Consider the following 18,649-nt stretch of genomic DNA (forward strand, 5'->3'; position numbering starts at 1 on the left):
GTAATTAAAAACATTAAAAAACCATGGCTACAAATGTCAATAGATATATAGTCAACATGGAAGCAATCTAGCACCAGATCCCTCTCCTATCTGCCCCTTCCTTTCCCACAATTTTTCCTTTTTCTCTGATAAATTCAATCAATTCCAGAGATGGGAATAAGAAGGTATATATTTTGTCCGAGACCTTTTTCGTAATGGCAGACCAAAAACACCTAGATCACTTACCTTATTTGAGGCACAATGTGTTTCCCCCTCCCAAAGCACCAAAGGAAAGGACTAACATCTTTAATCTACAACTATTCAAAACATCCGTGGCATAGAACTAATCTGGGAAGCAGACTTGAATCTTTCAATTTCCATTTCAAAATGGAGTACAGTTAGATCTTCCACCCCTTTTAAATCCAGATCAGCATTGATGAGAGAAAACACCTTGAAAATTATATACAAATGGTACTTGACTCGAGTGAAGCTAGCCAGAATGGTTAAAAATGTTTCCTCCAAATATTGGCATGGCTGCACATTTCTACACTTGTGGCTAGACTGCCCCAAAATGAATACATTTGGGCAATTGGTATTTGAACAAATTTAATTGATTACCAACCAAGAAGTAAAATTATGTTCAGAAATACTTTTGTTACCAATATATGTAGACACAAACTCAAATCTGAAACATAAACACCTCATAAATTTTCTCATTACAGCAGTCTGTGTAGAAATTGCCAGATGCTGGAAAACTGGGGAGGTATCTTTAGATAAGTGGTGGGGAAAGATATGGGACCGTGGCTACTTGAAAAACTATCTGACAGAATGGCAAGTTATGCAACCAAAATCAGAACCTTTCATAGACAAACTGTTCCAACTCACTGACTTCATGAACAATGGCAGAAACAAGAGAAGACAACCTTCATCTCATCTGAACCTTTGGTTGGACATTCTGGACTAGGTTTACACAAAGACAGCACTGGACTTTAAAATGACTTCTTACATTGAACAAAACCCAAGAAGGAGACCCGCAACACAATTCAAAGTTGTGAGATGAATTGTTTTATTTTGCTTTATTGTTGTGATATGTTTTATATATAGTTATTTACTTATAATTGTTATTTTTAAATTAATGTTTAATTTTTTATTTTATTTTTAAAGGTGTGGTCCAACTAGGGAACCCTGATGGCACAGTGGTTAAATGCAAGCACTGAAGCTGGTACTGCAGCCACTCACAGCCACAACATTGTGAGTTCCAGGGTCCACTCAGCCCTCTATCCTTTCGTAGGTCAGTAAAATGAGTACCCAGCTTGTTGGGGGCAAATGGCTTACACATTGTAAACTGCTTAAGGAGTGTTAGTTCACTGATAAGTGGCATAGAAATGTACTTGCTATTGCTATTATATAGATATAAAGTCCAGTAAGCAATAACATGCTTATGTTTTTAAAAAACAACAACTAAAAAGCACCAATTATAGTTACTTCTGAATTAAGTGTGTGTTTTCAATCAGAATCAGAACTAATTGCTTCCCACAGAACTGAAACTGGAACTAATTACATTTAAATGTGACTCTCCAAGTTCTACTCCATATTTTCCTTACACTGATCTGACATAGTCACATTAGGGGTCTTTTCATACTAAACAGTACTTGAATGAATGAATGAATGAATGTAAAAAGCCACCAAAGGATAGCCTTCCAAGGTGGTCCATTTCATAGCAGTATTTATAATCCAATTCTCCTATTTGTGGAGAGTTCATCATGACTAACAACAAGTTCAAGCAGTACGGTATCAAAAACAGCAATACAAAGAATTTAGTTAACTATATTAATATTAACTTGTCAAAATAATTCAATTTTACAATGTACTTTCAATAATGTAAGAAAACTGAAAAGATATCCACAGAAAACTAAAACAACCCAATAAAGTTTCAATAGCACATGACCAAATTTTGTTGTTGTGTGCCTTCAAGTCATTCCTGGCTTATGGCAACCCTAACAGGAACCTATCATGGGGTTTTCTTGGCAATATTTGTTCAGAGGGGGGGTTTGCTATTGCCATCCTCTGAGGCTGAGAGAGTGTGACTTGCCCAAGATTACCCAGTCGGTTTACATGGCCAAGCTGGGATTCTAATTATGGTCTGCAGAATCATAGTCATACCACTACACCATGCTTGCTATCACATGTCTAAATAGTATATATAAAATAACAACTCTATTTACATGTTCATGTTTCCCAATAACAGTTGTGTAATCCCTTATACATTTTTAACATTTCCTTTGCTTTGAGAAACAGTAACTCACCATTCTCAGTCATATATTTCATATGCCCAAAGCCTGTTTCTGCAAAGCTGTAATGGATACTCAAAACTTCCAATAATGTCTTCCATAGACTGCCATATAGGGAGGGAAATCTGCAAGAAGAAAACAAATGTTCTTGATATCTCTTCAGTAATGTACAGTGTTTTCTTTGCAAGTTAAATTGCTTACCTGAAATTCCTCTGCACACACCAAGGACCAAATTTCAAATTGCTTCCTGTTCACTTTAGATCAAGGGAAATTCTCCTTCATAGGTCTCATTAAAATGAAATCAGTGTACAGTTATGTAACTTCCACTTACTTCAATGGCACTTGAGAATGCGAACCTGCTGATAGGTTGTGTAATTTGGGGACTGTGAGTGCTATTATTTGAATAAGAGCAAAATGAAAATATTGTGCAGAAGAAAAGCAATATTTTCTAAAGGTATGTACTTTATTTACTGCTCATTACTTTCCATTTCTTGTGAATCCTGTAAAAAAATTCAGAACGCATCAATTTTTTTCTGTCGTAAAATACTTGTTCTCTTTTGACTAATACAGCTGAAAAGTAATACAGCTGAAAAGTATGTATGTGTAATTGCTGTTATCTGCCACCAAGTCATTTTTTACTTATGGCAACCCTAAGGCAATCCTATCATGTGGTTTTCTTGTCATGTTTCTTCGGGGGGGGGGGGGTGCCACTACCATCCTCTGAAGCTGAGAAAGTGTGACTTACCCAAGGTTATCCAAGTTGGCATAATTACCTAAAAGTAAATTAATTCAATAACTTTACAGTGAGAGAATAGGCTGGCCCAGCTCCATCAGGGCTAGCCTGAAGAAAAAGGCTCCTCCCTCCATAACTATATTTTCTATAGTTAAAAATAAATTTTTATTTATGTTAGGCCCATTACAGACCACCTACCGCCACCGCCGGTTGCTGCGTCCGGGAACCACAGCGGCCAAACTGCGTGGTTCCTGGACGCAACAAGGTTCCTGGACACAACGGTGCCCCGGAAGTAGCACCGTGAAGCGCTAATTTCACACTTGTGGCATCACTTCCGCCATGCGATGTCTGGATGCTACGCGTCTGCAACGTCAAAATGGCAGCCCCTTCTCAGTCCGTACTAGGGTTGCGGGGCGTCCGGAAAGGACGCCCCTTCTCAACCCTAATACACCCCTTCCTAACCCTAGCACTGTAACGTGCCTTAGTATGTACAATATAGGATTGCAACCTGATTGAATTTAAATGTAACTAGAAAGAAGTATATGTTTTCAGCATGCATATTTCTATAGAAAATTAAAATATGTGGCTCAAGATAACATGTCTGAGTGCAAACAGAGCTATGGCCTCTAAAAAACTGTAAAGAACATTTATTTAAATAATAAATGTGATTATTTTAAGAGTGTGCTTCAGCAGACATCTCCTACTATTAAAGTCCAATATTATTCAGTCAGATTGGAAGGAACATTTGTAAACACTCAAAATATGTCATGGGCTGTCAAATATCCCCTTTAGTCATCCTACATTGTCAGCTCTATACATAGTATCAAAATTAAGAAAGGGAAATCAGCAAAGCGTTTAAATCCTAGAGCATGACGTGAAGGTACATGATATAACAACCTTGCTTACTGGTTCAGCAAGCTAATTTTCACCCTGGATGTAATGATCTTACTCACTTTCACTCCAAACAGCCATGTGAATCAGTTCAGTTATGAAGCAGAAGGCCAAAAATTTTTTCTTTTCCTCTCGACCTCCCATTCCATTCTCCTTAGCTTATCAACTTTTCTAATGTCAGTGCAAACAAACAAGCAAACATTTAATAAAAATTAAAGGGGAGGGAAGCAATAGGAATGTTATTGTGGGAGTCTACTACACACACCCCAAGTCAGATTGAGCAATTGGATGATGCTTTTCTAGAACAAATGACCATACTCTTAGAAAGGAGTAGTGATGGGTGACTTCAACTATCCTGACATTCGCTAGAAGTCAAACTCAGCCAAAACTAAGGTCTAGCAAATTCTTCACTTGCCTGAAAGACAATTTCATTTTTCAAAAGGTGAAAGAGGCAACAAGAGGATCAGCTATTTTAGATTTGATCCTAACCAACAGGGATGACAGACAACCAACAGGCAAGCGATGGGATCCTTAGGTGGGAGTGATCATGTTTTCCTCCAGGACTCCAGTTTGTTCTACAGTGGAAAGGAGAAGCCAGGCACATTCAGGCCCCATTCCCACTACCACATTTGCCCTGGGTAGATCTGGGCAGATCCAGTAATCCCCACACCGAATCTGTCCAGAATGATGTTCACAGTACCTTTGCCCCGATCAAACCTCCCCAGCGCAATTTACCCTGCTGATGTTCACACTTCACAAAGTAGTGATTTAAGATAGAGCCTCCTGGTTGTCAATCAAATGATGTCAATGGTGACATGTCATGCAGCCATTCGTCAACAGCATGAGTGCTTCCCCCCTTTTTTTCAAAGTCTAGTGTCAAGGTTCGCATATTCTGTCAAATTTGCCTCCATTTTGTTCTGACCCCATAGCAAGCAATACAAGCCTTGGATTTCTCAGCCCCATTTTCCTTCTGATGCCTTGGATTTCTCAGCCCGATTTTCCCTCCTGTGCCTTGGATTTCTGAGCCCCACTCTGCCCCATAGCAAGCAATATAAGCCTTGGATTTCTCAGTCCTGTTTTCCCTCCTGTGCCTTGGATTTCTCAGCCTCATTTTCCTTCCTGTGCCTTGGATTTCTCAGCCCCGTTTTCCCTCCTGTGCCTTGGATTTCTCAGCCCCGTTTTCCGTCCTGTGCCTTGGATTTCTCAGTCCCATTTTCCCTCCTGTGCCTTGGATTTCTCAGCCCCGTTCTGCCCCCATAGCAAGCAATATAAGCCTTGGATTTCTGAGTCCCGTTCTGCCCCCATAGCAAGCTTATGTAACACAAGCATTCACGCATTCTAAATGCACCAGCATTCACATAATCTGTCCAAAAAAATGTCGGTGCGAGAGGGGAGGCATGTTCCACCCACTGCCCACCCTCCGACCTTGATCCCTCCCCTGAACTTGACCTGATCATGATCGGGGACAAGTTCATACTTGCCAGACCCCGGGTTTTATGAAAAGAAACATCAGAAACTCTGGTTTTGAATAGCCTGCGCTGAGGGGCATTTGCCCTGGATTGGGTGTGCAAGCTCCTCATCCTGTTGTGGAAAACCTGATGCCAGTGGAAACCGGGGTATATGGTAGTCTGAATGGCCCCTCAGACAAGCATTCTAGACTTTAGGAAAGCTGATTTCAGTAAATTTAGGGAAATATTGAGGGTGATCCCATGGTCAGGAATACTAAAGGAGAAGGGAATTCAGGGCAGAAAAGAGTTTCTCAAAAGGGAGATACTGAAGGCACAATTTCAAACTCTTCCAGTCAAAAGGAGAAATAGGAGGTGTCTCAAGAAACCAGGATGGATAACAGAACTTTACAAGAAATAAAAGGAACAGGTGACAATACATTGCAGTTTGAGGATATATTGAAAAGAAGCACTAGGGGAGAAAGAGGGTTAATTGGAAAGGTTTACAAGTTTTTTTTGGAGAAACAATTTGGTATAAAGGAAGGACTAGTGGGTATATGGGAGAAAGATCTAAAGATAAACACTGAAGATTTAATATTTTGGCTCTCTTTAGATAACTAAAATTAAAAATATAAAGGTAAGAGAACAACAACTAAAGTTAATTAGCAAATGGTATAAAACTCTACAGCAGATAGCAACGATGTATAAAAAACTTTCTCCAAATTGCTGGCATGGATATGGTCAAAAAGGAACATACATCCATATGTGGTCAAACAGGAACATACATCCATATCCTAAGGACTGGAGCATGGCTTTGGTGCAGCTTCCAAACTCTTAGGAGGCATGCATCAATTAAACAGCATACCTCCGCTTTATTTTGGCCTATCTGTACAGGGCCTTGTTTTCTGCTGCTCCAAAGACTAAGACCCTGTACAGACCAGCCATATGACGCACGCCCCAGCTCCACCCCAGGGCAGCGTGATGCTGCACACTGCATGGTGCACAGCATCACAGAGCTCATGTGGCATTGCGTCCCCCTGATACAGTATTGAAGGAGCACCATAAAGCTGCAGCACCATGGTTATCGTGCCCTTTCCAGGGTGCAAAATGGAGCCGCTTTTCCAGGCTCCTTTTTACTCCCTGGAAATGCCAGATTGGGGCTGTGAGGTGCAGTTGCCATGGCACCAATCTGGTTGTAAAAGGGGCCGCCCCTTAGGGGATGTCTGCACAGCAGCTAAAACACATAACAATGGATGCAAGCTATAGGAAAACAGATTTCACCTAAAGATTAGGAGGAACTTCCTGATAGTAAGAGCCGTTTGACAGTGCAACACACTCCCTTGGAATGTGGTGGAGCACTTCTTTGGTGGTCTTTAAGCAGCGGCTAAATTGCCATCTGTTGCAGATGCTTTGATTGTAAGTTTCTGCATGGCAGGGGGGTTGTACTGGATGACCCTTGGGGTCTCTTTCAAATCTATGATTCTATGGTTCTATGAAATTGTTTGCCAAGCCTATCTGTCTGACACAAAGGTAGAAAAAGCTGTTTATTTTAAGCCCTTAGCACCATTGTGGCTATAAGAATAGAAAGAGGTTTGATTCCACTGCCTTTGTGTTTTATTGAAGAAAAGTATAATATATATTTGAAGTAAAAATAATAAATCTGAAACAAGAGTGGCCAAACTTGGCAGCTCCAGAAAAATAAACCCAACTTTTTTCCATACTGGATGCCAGCATGTACAGGCCCAGTCATCAAGGGGGAACCTGCTCTCTATCCATATACTAAATATCACTGGAAAAGTCATTTTATCACATGCAAGTTAAGATAAGAATTACATTGTGTTCTATGCTTTTGAGACAAGAAATATATAATAAGGAGTGAAACAGACCGACCAACAAAGCCAACTTCCAGCAGGCTTGGGGGCATGGTGTGCAAACAATGCACACCCGCAAGACGCCTAGAAGCCAGCTTCACACCAACCAGCTGCCCACATGCTGCTGGAGCTGGTACAAAACAAAGTGCAATTTGCAGTTTCTTTTAGAACCAAAAAAAGGCAGTTTGGGGCCACAGCATGTAGTTTTCATGGCCCCAATCTGGCTATCTCAGGGCTGTCTTCAGGCCGTCCAGGGCAGTCTGTGCCACGTCTAAGTCTATCTTCCTATAGCAATAAAGAAGGAAAATGTAAAGCCATTTTTATTTGCAAACAAAAAAATTAGCTAATATATTAGGAAGTTTCTGAACATTTCTCACATCAGCAAAATCTCATATCAAACTTTAATTTTCTCTTGAAAACACAAGTAATTCTTTGTTAATTTCATTATTGAAGTAAGCTACACATCAACATCACCAGATAGCCAATATATAAAATAAATAGACTATACAATTGGCAGTAGAAGATTGAGAAGCTCCATACTCTATAAAAACAAGAGCAGGAGCAGATTGTGGCACAGATTATGAACTGCTGATACAAAAAATTAGGGCAACAATGTAGAAATACACTAAGTACATCATTGCATTAAACTACTGTACAAACCAAAGTACATCTCTATAGAATTTAAGTACTATGTAAGGGTGGGAAATTGCACTACTTAGCCTAAGGGACAGATAACCAGGAAAATTGATGAATAATTGCTCAGCTAACAGGCAAGGCCAATGAATACTTTGTATTTTGAAGGGGAGGCCTATAGTTCTGTTTTGGTGTCTATTTGAGACTACTGAATGTAAATGGGAAGGAAGCTGCTGCACTCACCTGCAACAGCTGTGGCATGCTTGTGTTCTTACTTCAGGATATGGGTAGCTAAAATTAAAAGTAGTCCCTTGACATGAATATCTAGTTGTAACCAACTGCAGGGGGCTGAGCTCCTCTCCGTTTTTAAGCCTAAGGAGTTTATCATACCAGGCGCTTCCATTGCCCAAACATCATCAAAATGGGGTGGAAGCATCCATGGCCAGGGAATTGTCACGATTTAATCCATTAATAAGAAAAGGGCTGTTTTCCTGATTATTCCCTGGCGATTCGATGACAAAAATACTTCCATTTCCCTTCAGTAGCGCCAGGCGCGATCACACCATGGACACGTCCGCCCCATTTTGATGACATTTGGGTGACAGAAGCACCTGGTGTGATAAACTCCTAAGACCCAGCATTTAAGTTTTTTTCCTCCCATTGTTGGGTTCTTGTACTATTTGCCCAGTTCTGTTTATAATGTTTGAGCTATTATCTCCAACATTAAATAAACTCCTGCCCTCAAAAATAAGCAGCTAGGGGGAACGACCCACGGACTTAGATGTCTCCACACGGAGCATGGGAAATAACCAAGATGAGCAACTCTTAACACAGCAAAGCAAATATGATATATTAGGCGTCACTGAAACCTGGTGGGATGAGTCTCATGATTGGAATATAATAATAGAAGGGTATAACTCAGTGGTTCTCAGACTATGGGGCAGGGCCCCCAGAAGGTACTAGAGGTGTTCAAGGGTGGTGTGAGACTTGGAGGCCCTGATGTCCCTCCTCCTTTTCTTACTCTTCCTAAACCTTTACTATTCTGGAATGGAAGAGAAAGGGAAGGGAGGGCACTTGGAGCCTTTGAGGGGGGGAGGGGAGAGGAGATCAGGGAAGCTCGCTGGATCATGGCCTCTGTAGGGCTGATCCCAAGCCATCACTGCTACTTCTTCCCCCACCCATCCTGCTCCATTTTTTGGGTCGAGATACTGCTGCACCCTTAATTAGCCTAGGTGCAGGGTATCTGAAGAAGCAGTAATATCCACAATAGGCCCAAGTGGCAGAGGAGTGTGGCAGTGCCATCACCTGGCTCTCAATGAACCCCCTCAGAGGCTAAGTGGAATAGGCCTCAGTGGCTCCACTTTCACCATTTTGGTTGCCATTCTCTGGGAAGCTCCAGCTTCTCAACATCCTTTTTAAATTATAGTGCCCAGAACTTTACACAATATATCCAGGTGAGGTCTGATCAAAGCAGAATAGAGTGGAACTATTACTTCCTCTGATCTTGATTACATCCACAGCATTCCCTTCATCTACCATGCTGGTGATTTTATCAAAAAAGCAATCAGATTAGCCTGGCATGACTTGTTTTTGAGAAACTCATGTTGACTTTTTGCGATTATGGCATTCTGCTCTAGAACCTTTCCTGGTATTGATGTCAGGCTAACTGGGCAGTAATCATTTGGGTCCTCTTATTTTTCCTTTTTTAAGATGGGGGACAACATTTGCATTCCTCCAGTCTCTTGGGACTTCTCCTATTTTCCAGGAATTCTCAAAGAGTATGGATAGTGGCTCTGAGATTACTTCTGCCGAGTAATGTAGTTCATCAGGCCCTGAAAACTTGCATTAATTTAGATTAATGAAGGGGCAAAACACACTGCCCCAAAAGGATGTTTTGGGGCCGACTTGAAACTGCTCGCCCTGCAGTCATGGCAAGCACACACCACGGCCCCAATCTACCTCGCCACCAGCCCAAATAGGAGAGGAAAATATTTGCTCCCGTTTTGACTAATTTTGACCCACCTTAGGTGTCCTGGCACAATCCCAGGGCTGCTTCTGAGTGCTCCAGGGGCATGTGTTATCAAAATGACATGCCCCCAGAGCAGCTGGAAGCTGCTCCCATGTGATTGCCCAGCACAACTTCAGAGCGTCTTGGGGGCATGTGCCGTCAAGATGCCACACCCCCAAGCCAAGAGCAGAAAGGATGGTTAGTTCAGATATGAATCGAAATGGAAAATCATTTTATAGATATAAGATCAGGTGAGATAATAAGACAAGAAGAGGAAGAAGAAGAGGAAGAAACAATGAAGACAAACATCTAATATAAAGATAAAGAAGATTAAGAAGTCGGTGGACATTTATAAAATATAAATCGTGAATTTGTAACTTGATTAATTACTGATTTGCCTATATGAAGAACAACTGTAAGAATTCAAATAAGTTTTTTTGTATTATATAGATTAATAAAAATTAAAAAGAAAGAAAGAAAGAAAGAAAGAAAGAAGTTCTTTAGTCACCATCCTGGTTTTTTAACCAGTATCATTTTTCTTGAGATCAGGATCACTTTAAATCATTTTTCATTGGAACAGTTTGAAATTGTGCCTTCAATATCTTCTTTTTGAGAAACTCTCATCAATCCCAAACTCTCTTCTTTTTTACTATTCCTGACCATAGAATCACACCCAGTATTTCCCCAAGGTTACTAAAATCAGTTTTCCTAAAATCTAGATTTGCCCTTTCCACTGTATAACACACTCCAGGAGAACATGATCATTCTCACCTAAGGATCCTGTGACTTCCACCCCATTAACCAGGTTATCCTTGTTGGTTAGGATCAGATCTAAAACAGTGGAACCCTTCTTTGCCTCTTCCACATTTTAGACAAGGAAAATGTCTGCCAGGCAAGGGAGGAATTTGTTGGACCTTAAAGTTTTGGCTGAGTTTCACTTCCAGGAAATATCAGGATGGTTGAAGTCACCCATCAGTACTACATGAATGGAGGTTATTTGTTCCAGAAAGGCATCCTACAGTTCCTCAGTTTGATTTGGGAGTCTGTAGTAGAGTCTCACAATAATCTCCCTGTTATTTCCCTCCCCTTTAATTTTATCCAGATGCCTTCAATCTGGTTTGCAGGATTTAAATCCTGGATCTCTTCACATACCTGATGTTTATAATGCTACTACTATTCCTTTCCAGTTTGGCCTATTTCTCTTTAAAAGGTTATACCTATCTATTGCTACATTCCACCACACTCAAGTCAGCATTACAGGTGAACTGAGTTAATCAAGGAAGCCAAGTTTGCAAGAACTGACCAGAGCAGTTGATATCTTGCAGGTCACTCATTTGTTGTGTCACCATAAGTCAATATGATGACCGATAACTACAACATATGTTGACTAAATAACCAAGTTGCTTACCTTTATAGCAGCAAAATGAGTCCCCACCAAGGATTCCCCACCAAAAATCAAAATTTCTCTTCTTACTTGCCAGAATGTAACCTCCACTCTTAAACCTTAACCTTCCAGAATGTAGCCTGACATAACAAAGCACCAGCAAACTCTGGTGTTTCTATGACAACAAACAACAGCACAAGCAGCAGGGTTGGTTAGCCAAGGGCCTACTATGAAACCTCTGCTAAGGTTCTGAACAGGTCAGATAGGGCAATGATCTCAGATACAGTGAATCTATGAATTTTACAGCTATATTTTCTTCTTCTTCTCAGGGGTAATAATATGACTGTATAAAAAGAAATATCCTAATAATAAACTACACAATAATTCCATAAATTTATTTCTGTAAAGTCACCCTGCAAAACCTTTGATCTACCAAGCTGAAAATAAGCCACTAAATAGCTTTTTCCCCAAGCCAATATTGACAACAAAACATTGAAGTTTATAAATCCATTAATGAATTATGAAACTTGATGGGCTGCTAAAGCGCATGCCGCCATACATAATTCAGACATGCTTAAATAAATGCTATTGCTATGAGTATTGTTTGAAATTATATTAACAAATAGAATTATCCCAGTTTAATGGATTGATCACCTTTTAAGAGTTCTATCCATAAGTAAAAGGCTCAAGATAAAATGTTTCCATGTCTGTTATTGTTTGTTGTACCAATGATTAATAGCGAAAAACACATGAAGTAAACTTTCAGAAGGCCATCCCCATTACCACCATCACTCAATTGCAGTTGTGAGGATAGGGCATATTTCTGTAATTTGTAAACCCACCTGGTACAGAGAGAGGGAAGTAGAAAAAGTTGGTTGACATGAAGCAGAAAAGAGTTTGTGCTACCAGGCATCTTTCTTTGAGAATATGTTCACTTCCTGCTTTCTGGGAGAGTCTGCTCCTGTTTGCCTCCATATAAGAACATAAGCCACAACCCCCAATCAAAGGGTCATGCTACTCGTGGAAGATTGTCATATAGGCGGGGTACACACCACCAAAAAGAAGCGCCTCCCCGGTGTCTCTCTTTGCTTCGCAGGAGCGCTGCAGCAACCAAATTGCACGGTGCTCCTGCGGAGCAAAAAAGGAGTGCCCAGAAGTGGTTCCTTTTTGCAGCGATGCTGCAAAGCATCAGAGCTGGCGCAGTCACGTCGCAGCTGCACTGCCCCATCTGGAAGCAGCGCAGCCACGACGTCACCATTACGCACCCATTCTGGTGGGTGCGCCACAGTCACATGTGAGGGTTGCCAGGCATGTGGGCGCTCCGCCCACCAGGCAACTCTTGCACATGACAAGGGCACCTCAAAAGCCAGTTTGTTCCAGGCCAAAAATCTTCACTGAATAAAAGAGTTGGACATCTCTTCGGAGTTAAATACCACCGGTAGCTCATCTTGTAATAATTTTGATAGATTGATAGAATCATAGAGCAGGAAGATAACTCAAGGGCCATCAAGTCCAATCCCTTGTAATGCAGGAATACGCAGTCATACCACCCCCAACAGATGGTCATCCAGCCTCTGCTTAAAGACCTCCCAAGAAGACTCCTCCACACTGCGAGGGAGGGTGTTCCACTGCCATACAGCTCTTATTGTCAGAAAGTTCTTCCTAATATTGACCTGGAATCACTTTTCCTGTAGCTTGCATCCTTTGGTCCATCTTCTAGTCTTTGGAGCAGCAGGGAACAAGCTTGCTCCAGCCTCTATGACACCCCTTCAAATACTTAAACAGGGCTATCATATCACTTTACATCTTCCCTTTTCAAGGCTAAACATACCCAGCTCCTTAAGTCTTTTCTCATAGGGCATGGTTTCCAGACATTTCAACATTTTTGTCATCCTCCTCTGGACACACTCCAACTTGTCAACATCTTTTTTTAATTGTGGTGTCCAGACGTGGATGCAGTTTTCCAGGTGAGACCTGACCAAAGCAGAATACAGTGGTACTAGTACTTCCCTTGATAAGTAATTCTTACCCTGAGAATATTATTTCCCTTGCAAAGTATTTTCTTTGAGATAAAATCATAGAATCATAGAGTTGGAAAAGACCACAAGGGCTATCCAGTCCAGCCCCCTGCCATACAGGAATACAAAATCAAAGCAAAGGTCTGACCAAAGCAGAATAGAGGAGTATTATCACTTCACTCGATCTAGATGTTATACTTCTATGGGTGCAGCCAATGATCATATTGGCTTTTTTAGCTGCCACATCACACTGTTTACTCGTGTTCAGCTTGTGGTTTACTAAGGCTCCCAAATCCTGTTCATCCCAAGTGAGGGGTAAATTCCCTTCTTTGATGCTGTTCAGCTGTAAAGGCTCAGCTAAAATATCCAATAATTCATTATAATATTGCGCTGAAAAGTTAACTGGCCTAGGCGATTTTCCAGGGTTTAATGATTTTATTGTTAGGGCATGGAAAGACACGCTGTGTCCACCATGACCGCCTACAGAGTTGAACCACGTCGACAGGACGCCAGGGAGAAGGAATCTGAAGAGATGTCTGCAAAGGTATTCAGGCCAAGAAGGAAAATATTCCTTCACCACTGCAAACGGCCTTCAGCTCCTGGCTTGAGAAATAACGACAAGAGCACTTCAAGCCTTCACTCTACACGAGGGCTTTAATAAATAAGTTACTTTAATAAATAAGTTACTTTGCCAACCAAACAACCATAATAACAAAAACAGAGAGGCAGTTACTCTAACACCAACTGTCATAACTGACACTCTTTCTCAGAAGGACTGACAGCATCAACATTCCATAATGCAAGTGTCAAGTGTCAACTGCCACTGGAACTGTAATAGGTTCTGCTACAGCTCTATCTTGTGGACACATAAATGTCATTTCCTAACATTTATGGCATCTTTAATCTCTTGTATAGAAATTGGCTGATCTAACATGTCTTTCTGTTGAGATGTAGAAGGTGTAATCTTAGTTTTATCCAAGTATTTTTCTATATTATTTATGTCAATCTTTTTGCTTCTATACAGGTCACCATAATATTTTGCAAAGGTTTTTTTAAATCTCTTTTTGGTCTGTAGTATGCTTTCACCATGATTTCACCATGTTTTATTTTATTTATGGACAGCATTTCTTTCTTTTTCCTTAGCTTAAAGGCTAGCCATTTTCCCGCTTTATTTGCGTATTGAAAATGACGGAGTTTAACTGATTTCATTCTTTGTTCCATCTCGATAATCCATTTTTGTGAGATTTGTTGTTTGAAACTTTTTATTTCTGATTGCAGCTTTTTGTTAGATTGATCTGTTTGTAGTCTGTGTTCCTTTTTCTTTATTTCTTGGGTTATTTCTTGAATTTTCCCTTCCCTTTGCCTTTTCAATAAGGCTTTTTTCTGAATAAAAAACCCTCTCATGGTTGCTTCAGAGGCTGCCTATAGTGTGTTTTTATCTACATCCTGATTATTGTTTTCTTTAAAGTAAAATGGGAGAGTCTTTTTTGCTTCTTCCAAAATTAGGTTGTTTTGTAATAAGTAATCTTGAAGTCTCCAGTTAAATTCTCTCACAGAATTCTCTCACAACCCTTTGCCAGCCTCATGGTTTCTACGAGTGGGTAATGATCTGAAATTAATTTAGCTAGAATTTTTGCATTAACCATCTCCTTACATAAACTTTTTGTCACCAAGCACATATCTATTCTTGACTATGAGGCAATGATGGTTTGAAGAAACAAGTAAAATCTTTTTCGTTCTTATTTTTAAGTCTCCATATATCTTGCAACTCAAATTCCTCCATTAGTGAAAAGAAAGCTTTTGGTAGTTTCCCTTGCAAATCCAATGATTGCTTTGCTGAGCTTTTATCTATTCTAGGGTCTATTACCCCATTAAAAACACCTAATAAGATAATATTTGTCATGGCCAGCCAAGAGGAGGACGAGGAGGTGGTTGTGGTTCCTCAAGTGCAAGAGGAGATGGAGGCTATACCAGGTCCTAATCCTGCCCTGCCAGACCCCTGCCCTGATCTCCCAGCTCAGCCAGGTCCTAGCACTGTGGGGATTCCTCCTGAGGCTCAGCAGCCTAGTGGTGACTCTGGGGAAGAACCAAGCCGGGAGGTTCCTTCCTTTAGGCAGCGGAGAGCTGTGAGTGCTTGTGTGCGTGCGTGCGTCGATCCAGGAGGCTTGCAGAGAAGCAAGCTATTGATAAGCCACAGCTGGCACAAGGGAGGGCGTCCTGCATTTAAGCAGTTGCGAAACGCCAACCCTTTGCCAGCAATTATTTCAGTATCCTTCTTGGTGATTGCTGTCAGCACTGGCTTCTTGTTTGCCTTGGACCATCGACTTTGGAACTAACTGGACTCTTGTTACCTTCTGGCTGTCCTGACCTTGGACCAAACTGACTTCTGTGAACTCTGGTATCCTGACCTTGGCTTCGTTTCTGGTGTGTTTCACTCAGATTAACAAAAAGGTCTGTAGACTGTCTCCCAGCTCCTTTCTTGCTGAGCCATCCTTATCAACGTTTGTTTGGATGTGTGCTGGCCACAGTCCAGGACAATATTGTCGTATGCCATTTCTTGAATTTCTTTTAGGAGACAGCAGAAAAAATTACTTTTTTATTCTGGGGTACATAGATTCCCATGACTAAGATTTTCTTCTTTTGAAATTCAGCTTCAATGGCCACATAGTGACCATTTGGGTCATTGAGTGTCTCCTTGCTTTTAATCCTTTGATTAACATATACTACCACCCCTCTTTTGGCTCTAGCGGTTGCCGAAACGTATTCAGTTCCAAATTTATTATTTTTAAGGAGTTTGATATCTTTAGATTTAATATGTGTCTCCTGCAAACAAATTAGATCCAGTTTCATTTTACCAAGGTAGTGAAATACCCTTTTCTTTTTAATTGGACCATTTAAACCATTTACGTTCCACAACAGGATATTAATATTATTTTGAAACATTTATCTTTTAGTGTTTAAAACTTGATATCCAATAAAATAGGATGAAAAAGAGGGAGGTAAAAAGGAAGAACGGCTTTATTTACCTTATACACTCGTTAATTGGTGCTTTCCTCTTCTTTCCTCTTCTACTTCTTCTCTAGATGGGTCCTGTAAATAGTTTTCTTCTTCATCCAAGTCTTCCTCTGGATCTCCTTTGTTGCTTTGGTTTTCATCAGGCCTTTCACATATCTCATCGTCTTTCAAGTAATTTTCTTCTCTTTGAGCCTCTTCCTTCTTTTTTGGCTTCTAGATTGAATCACACTTTAAATTTCCTTTCTTTGTTGACTCATTTGATTACACCTTACAAATCTATTTCCTTCTTGCTCAGTTGTGTGGTCAGAAATTTGTAATCCTCCCGTTTTGTCAAAATTCTTTTGGGTATGTCCTTATAAATTTTTATCTGCTTTCCTTCAATAGTCCAGTCCTTTTGATAACTTTGAAGAAATACATAATCTCTAGCTTTTTCCCTCACAAAATATACAACCGTATCCCTCAAAATATTTTGTCCTCTTGCAATATGAAAGTTCACTCTGAACGCTTTGTTAATTTCTCACAAATATTCTGCTTTGGGTATTTCCATGTATTCTGCTAATGTGGTCACTACGTAGTCATATAAATCTTCATTTCTTAATTCTTTTAGTCTGCAGATTTTTAAGCAATTCTCTCTTGATTTTAAATCCTCCAGAGCCTTTTGGTCAAGCTCTCTTTCATGTTGTATATCAATTTTCATTGTTGCTTGATCTAGTTATTTTGTTTTCAATTCCAATTTTAATTTTGGATTTAACTTGACGAACATCTTTCTTCACTTCTTCCACTGATTGAGAGATTTTTTAAATCTCTGACTTAAAGTCCTGTTTTAGATCAGTCCTTAACTTTTGATCTCTTGCTGTAAATTAATTTGCATGCTTTTCATCCTTATTTTTCTAATCTCTTCTAAAAGTGGGTTTTGTTCTGTTGAGCCCCTTCTTTGCTGTTGTTGTACTTGAGCTGCTGAAGCTGCAGCTGCAGATTTTTTGGCAGCTGAGGCCATTATTAGTCAGTGTTCTAATTAGGAATGTTTATCACTTGTTAAGCTTCCAATTCTCAAGTTAATTGATAAGGAAGAAACCAGAAAAGGATAATTACATAGGATTAACTGCTTCTTAGTTCTTTGCTTTCATTGGCCTATTACAGACTGCCAAAATAAAGCTGCTTTGGGTTTCTTTGGAGGTATGCTATTAAAATGATGCATGGGTCCTAAGAGTCCGGAGGTCGCACCAAAGCCACATTCCATTCCTAAGCACTGGAGTGCAGCTTTGGTGCAGCTTCCAGATTCTTAGGGTGCATGCATCATTCAAACAGCATACCTCCAAAGAAACCCAAAGCAGCTTTATTTTGGCAGTCTGTAACAGGCCTTTGTTTTTCCCCCCTAGGAATTCAGTCTTTTATTGTACTAGCAACCTATAGCATGCCAAGAAAAGGAAAGTTATCCACAGCTTTCCCACAAATTACAAGATTATAAAGGCTTGCAGTTCTGCTATAATTGTAGCACTTTGCTCTAGGTGTTAGCAAAACTCATAAAAAAGCTGACTTTTAAGAGCCAGGTGGAGTGATAAGCTCAACACTTTGTTGTTAGCTATTCCCCACTTCCATTTCTTCAGTCTTCCAATAGTGTGGGATTATGAGGTTCTTTGTTCTTACTTGTTTAAGTCGGCTGCTGGCGCTGTACAGCTGGATGCTTAGCTCAGCTTTTGGGGAAGAGAGGGCTCTCTCAGATTCTCTGAACCTTGGATTCGCTTGTAGGCTAGCTCCGTTGTTTCCCGGCGTTATCTCGCTGCCAATCTGGCTGGAGTGCCTCTGTCTCGCTGATTCCAAGGTGAGGGGAGCCCTTGTGAGGGCCAAAGACTCTCCCCTGGCCGGGAAAGGGTTATAAAAGAATAAGCCGCTATCTCTGCTTGCTGCAGGCAGCGTTTTTAAGCGACTCTTTTCCTTTTCAAAGAGCGAGTTGCAGGAGCTCCCGCTACTCACGCCTTGCGCCTGTGCTCGCCAACCGGAAGAAGTTCTAATCCCTATTAAACTCACTTATACCATTTCTTATTTTGTTTATCTTGCTGGTTTACTATGATTTTTCCTTGATATATGTTGTTTGTCTAGAGAGAAATTCAAGTTGTTCTTGTTTATCGTTAGTAAGACATATATTTGCGTAACAATGACTGATCCTGATATTCAAAGTTAATCATAATTTCCCCTTATTTATGATTGTATACACTCAACTATAAGTCAACCTCATATATAAGTCGAGGGCAAGTTTTGGGGCTAAAATTATGGATTTTGATATGACCCATGGATAACTTGAAGGTAAAACTTAGGAGCATGTAATGAAGGATGTAAAAGATGAAGCAAAGGGAAATAACGGCAAAGAACATATAAAATTC

At 40.4% G+C, this 18,649-nt stretch overlaps 1 protein-coding gene across 3 annotated transcripts in view; it reads right to left on the minus strand.

Moving 5' to 3' along the window:
• The window catches only part of AKAP3 (A-kinase anchoring protein 3), a 49,006-nt gene that overhangs the window by 27,597 nt on the left and 2,760 nt on the right, over nt 1-18,649 (minus strand). Inside the window, exons 1-2 of one of the 3 annotated variants that reach the window (XM_042466587.1) lie at nt 11,260-11,389; nt 2,286-2,395 (exon numbers count right to left, since the gene is read on the minus strand). In XM_042466587.1, the coding sequence (XP_042322521.1) occupies nt 2,286-2,288 (3 nt within the window). In that variant the 5' untranslated portion in view covers nt 2,289-2,395; nt 11,260-11,389. Of the gene's footprint in view, nt 1-2,285; nt 2,396-11,068; nt 11,132-11,259; nt 11,390-18,649 lie in introns of those variants that run through there. The other 2 variants (XM_042466588.1, XM_042466586.1) reach the window with 2 other exon arrangements.

Source organism: Sceloporus undulatus, chromosome 5 (genome assembly GCF_019175285.1).
Source record: "Sceloporus undulatus isolate JIND9_A2432 ecotype Alabama chromosome 5, SceUnd_v1.1, whole genome shotgun sequence".
Classification (NCBI taxonomy): domain Eukaryota; kingdom Metazoa; phylum Chordata; class Lepidosauria; order Squamata; family Phrynosomatidae; genus Sceloporus; species Sceloporus undulatus.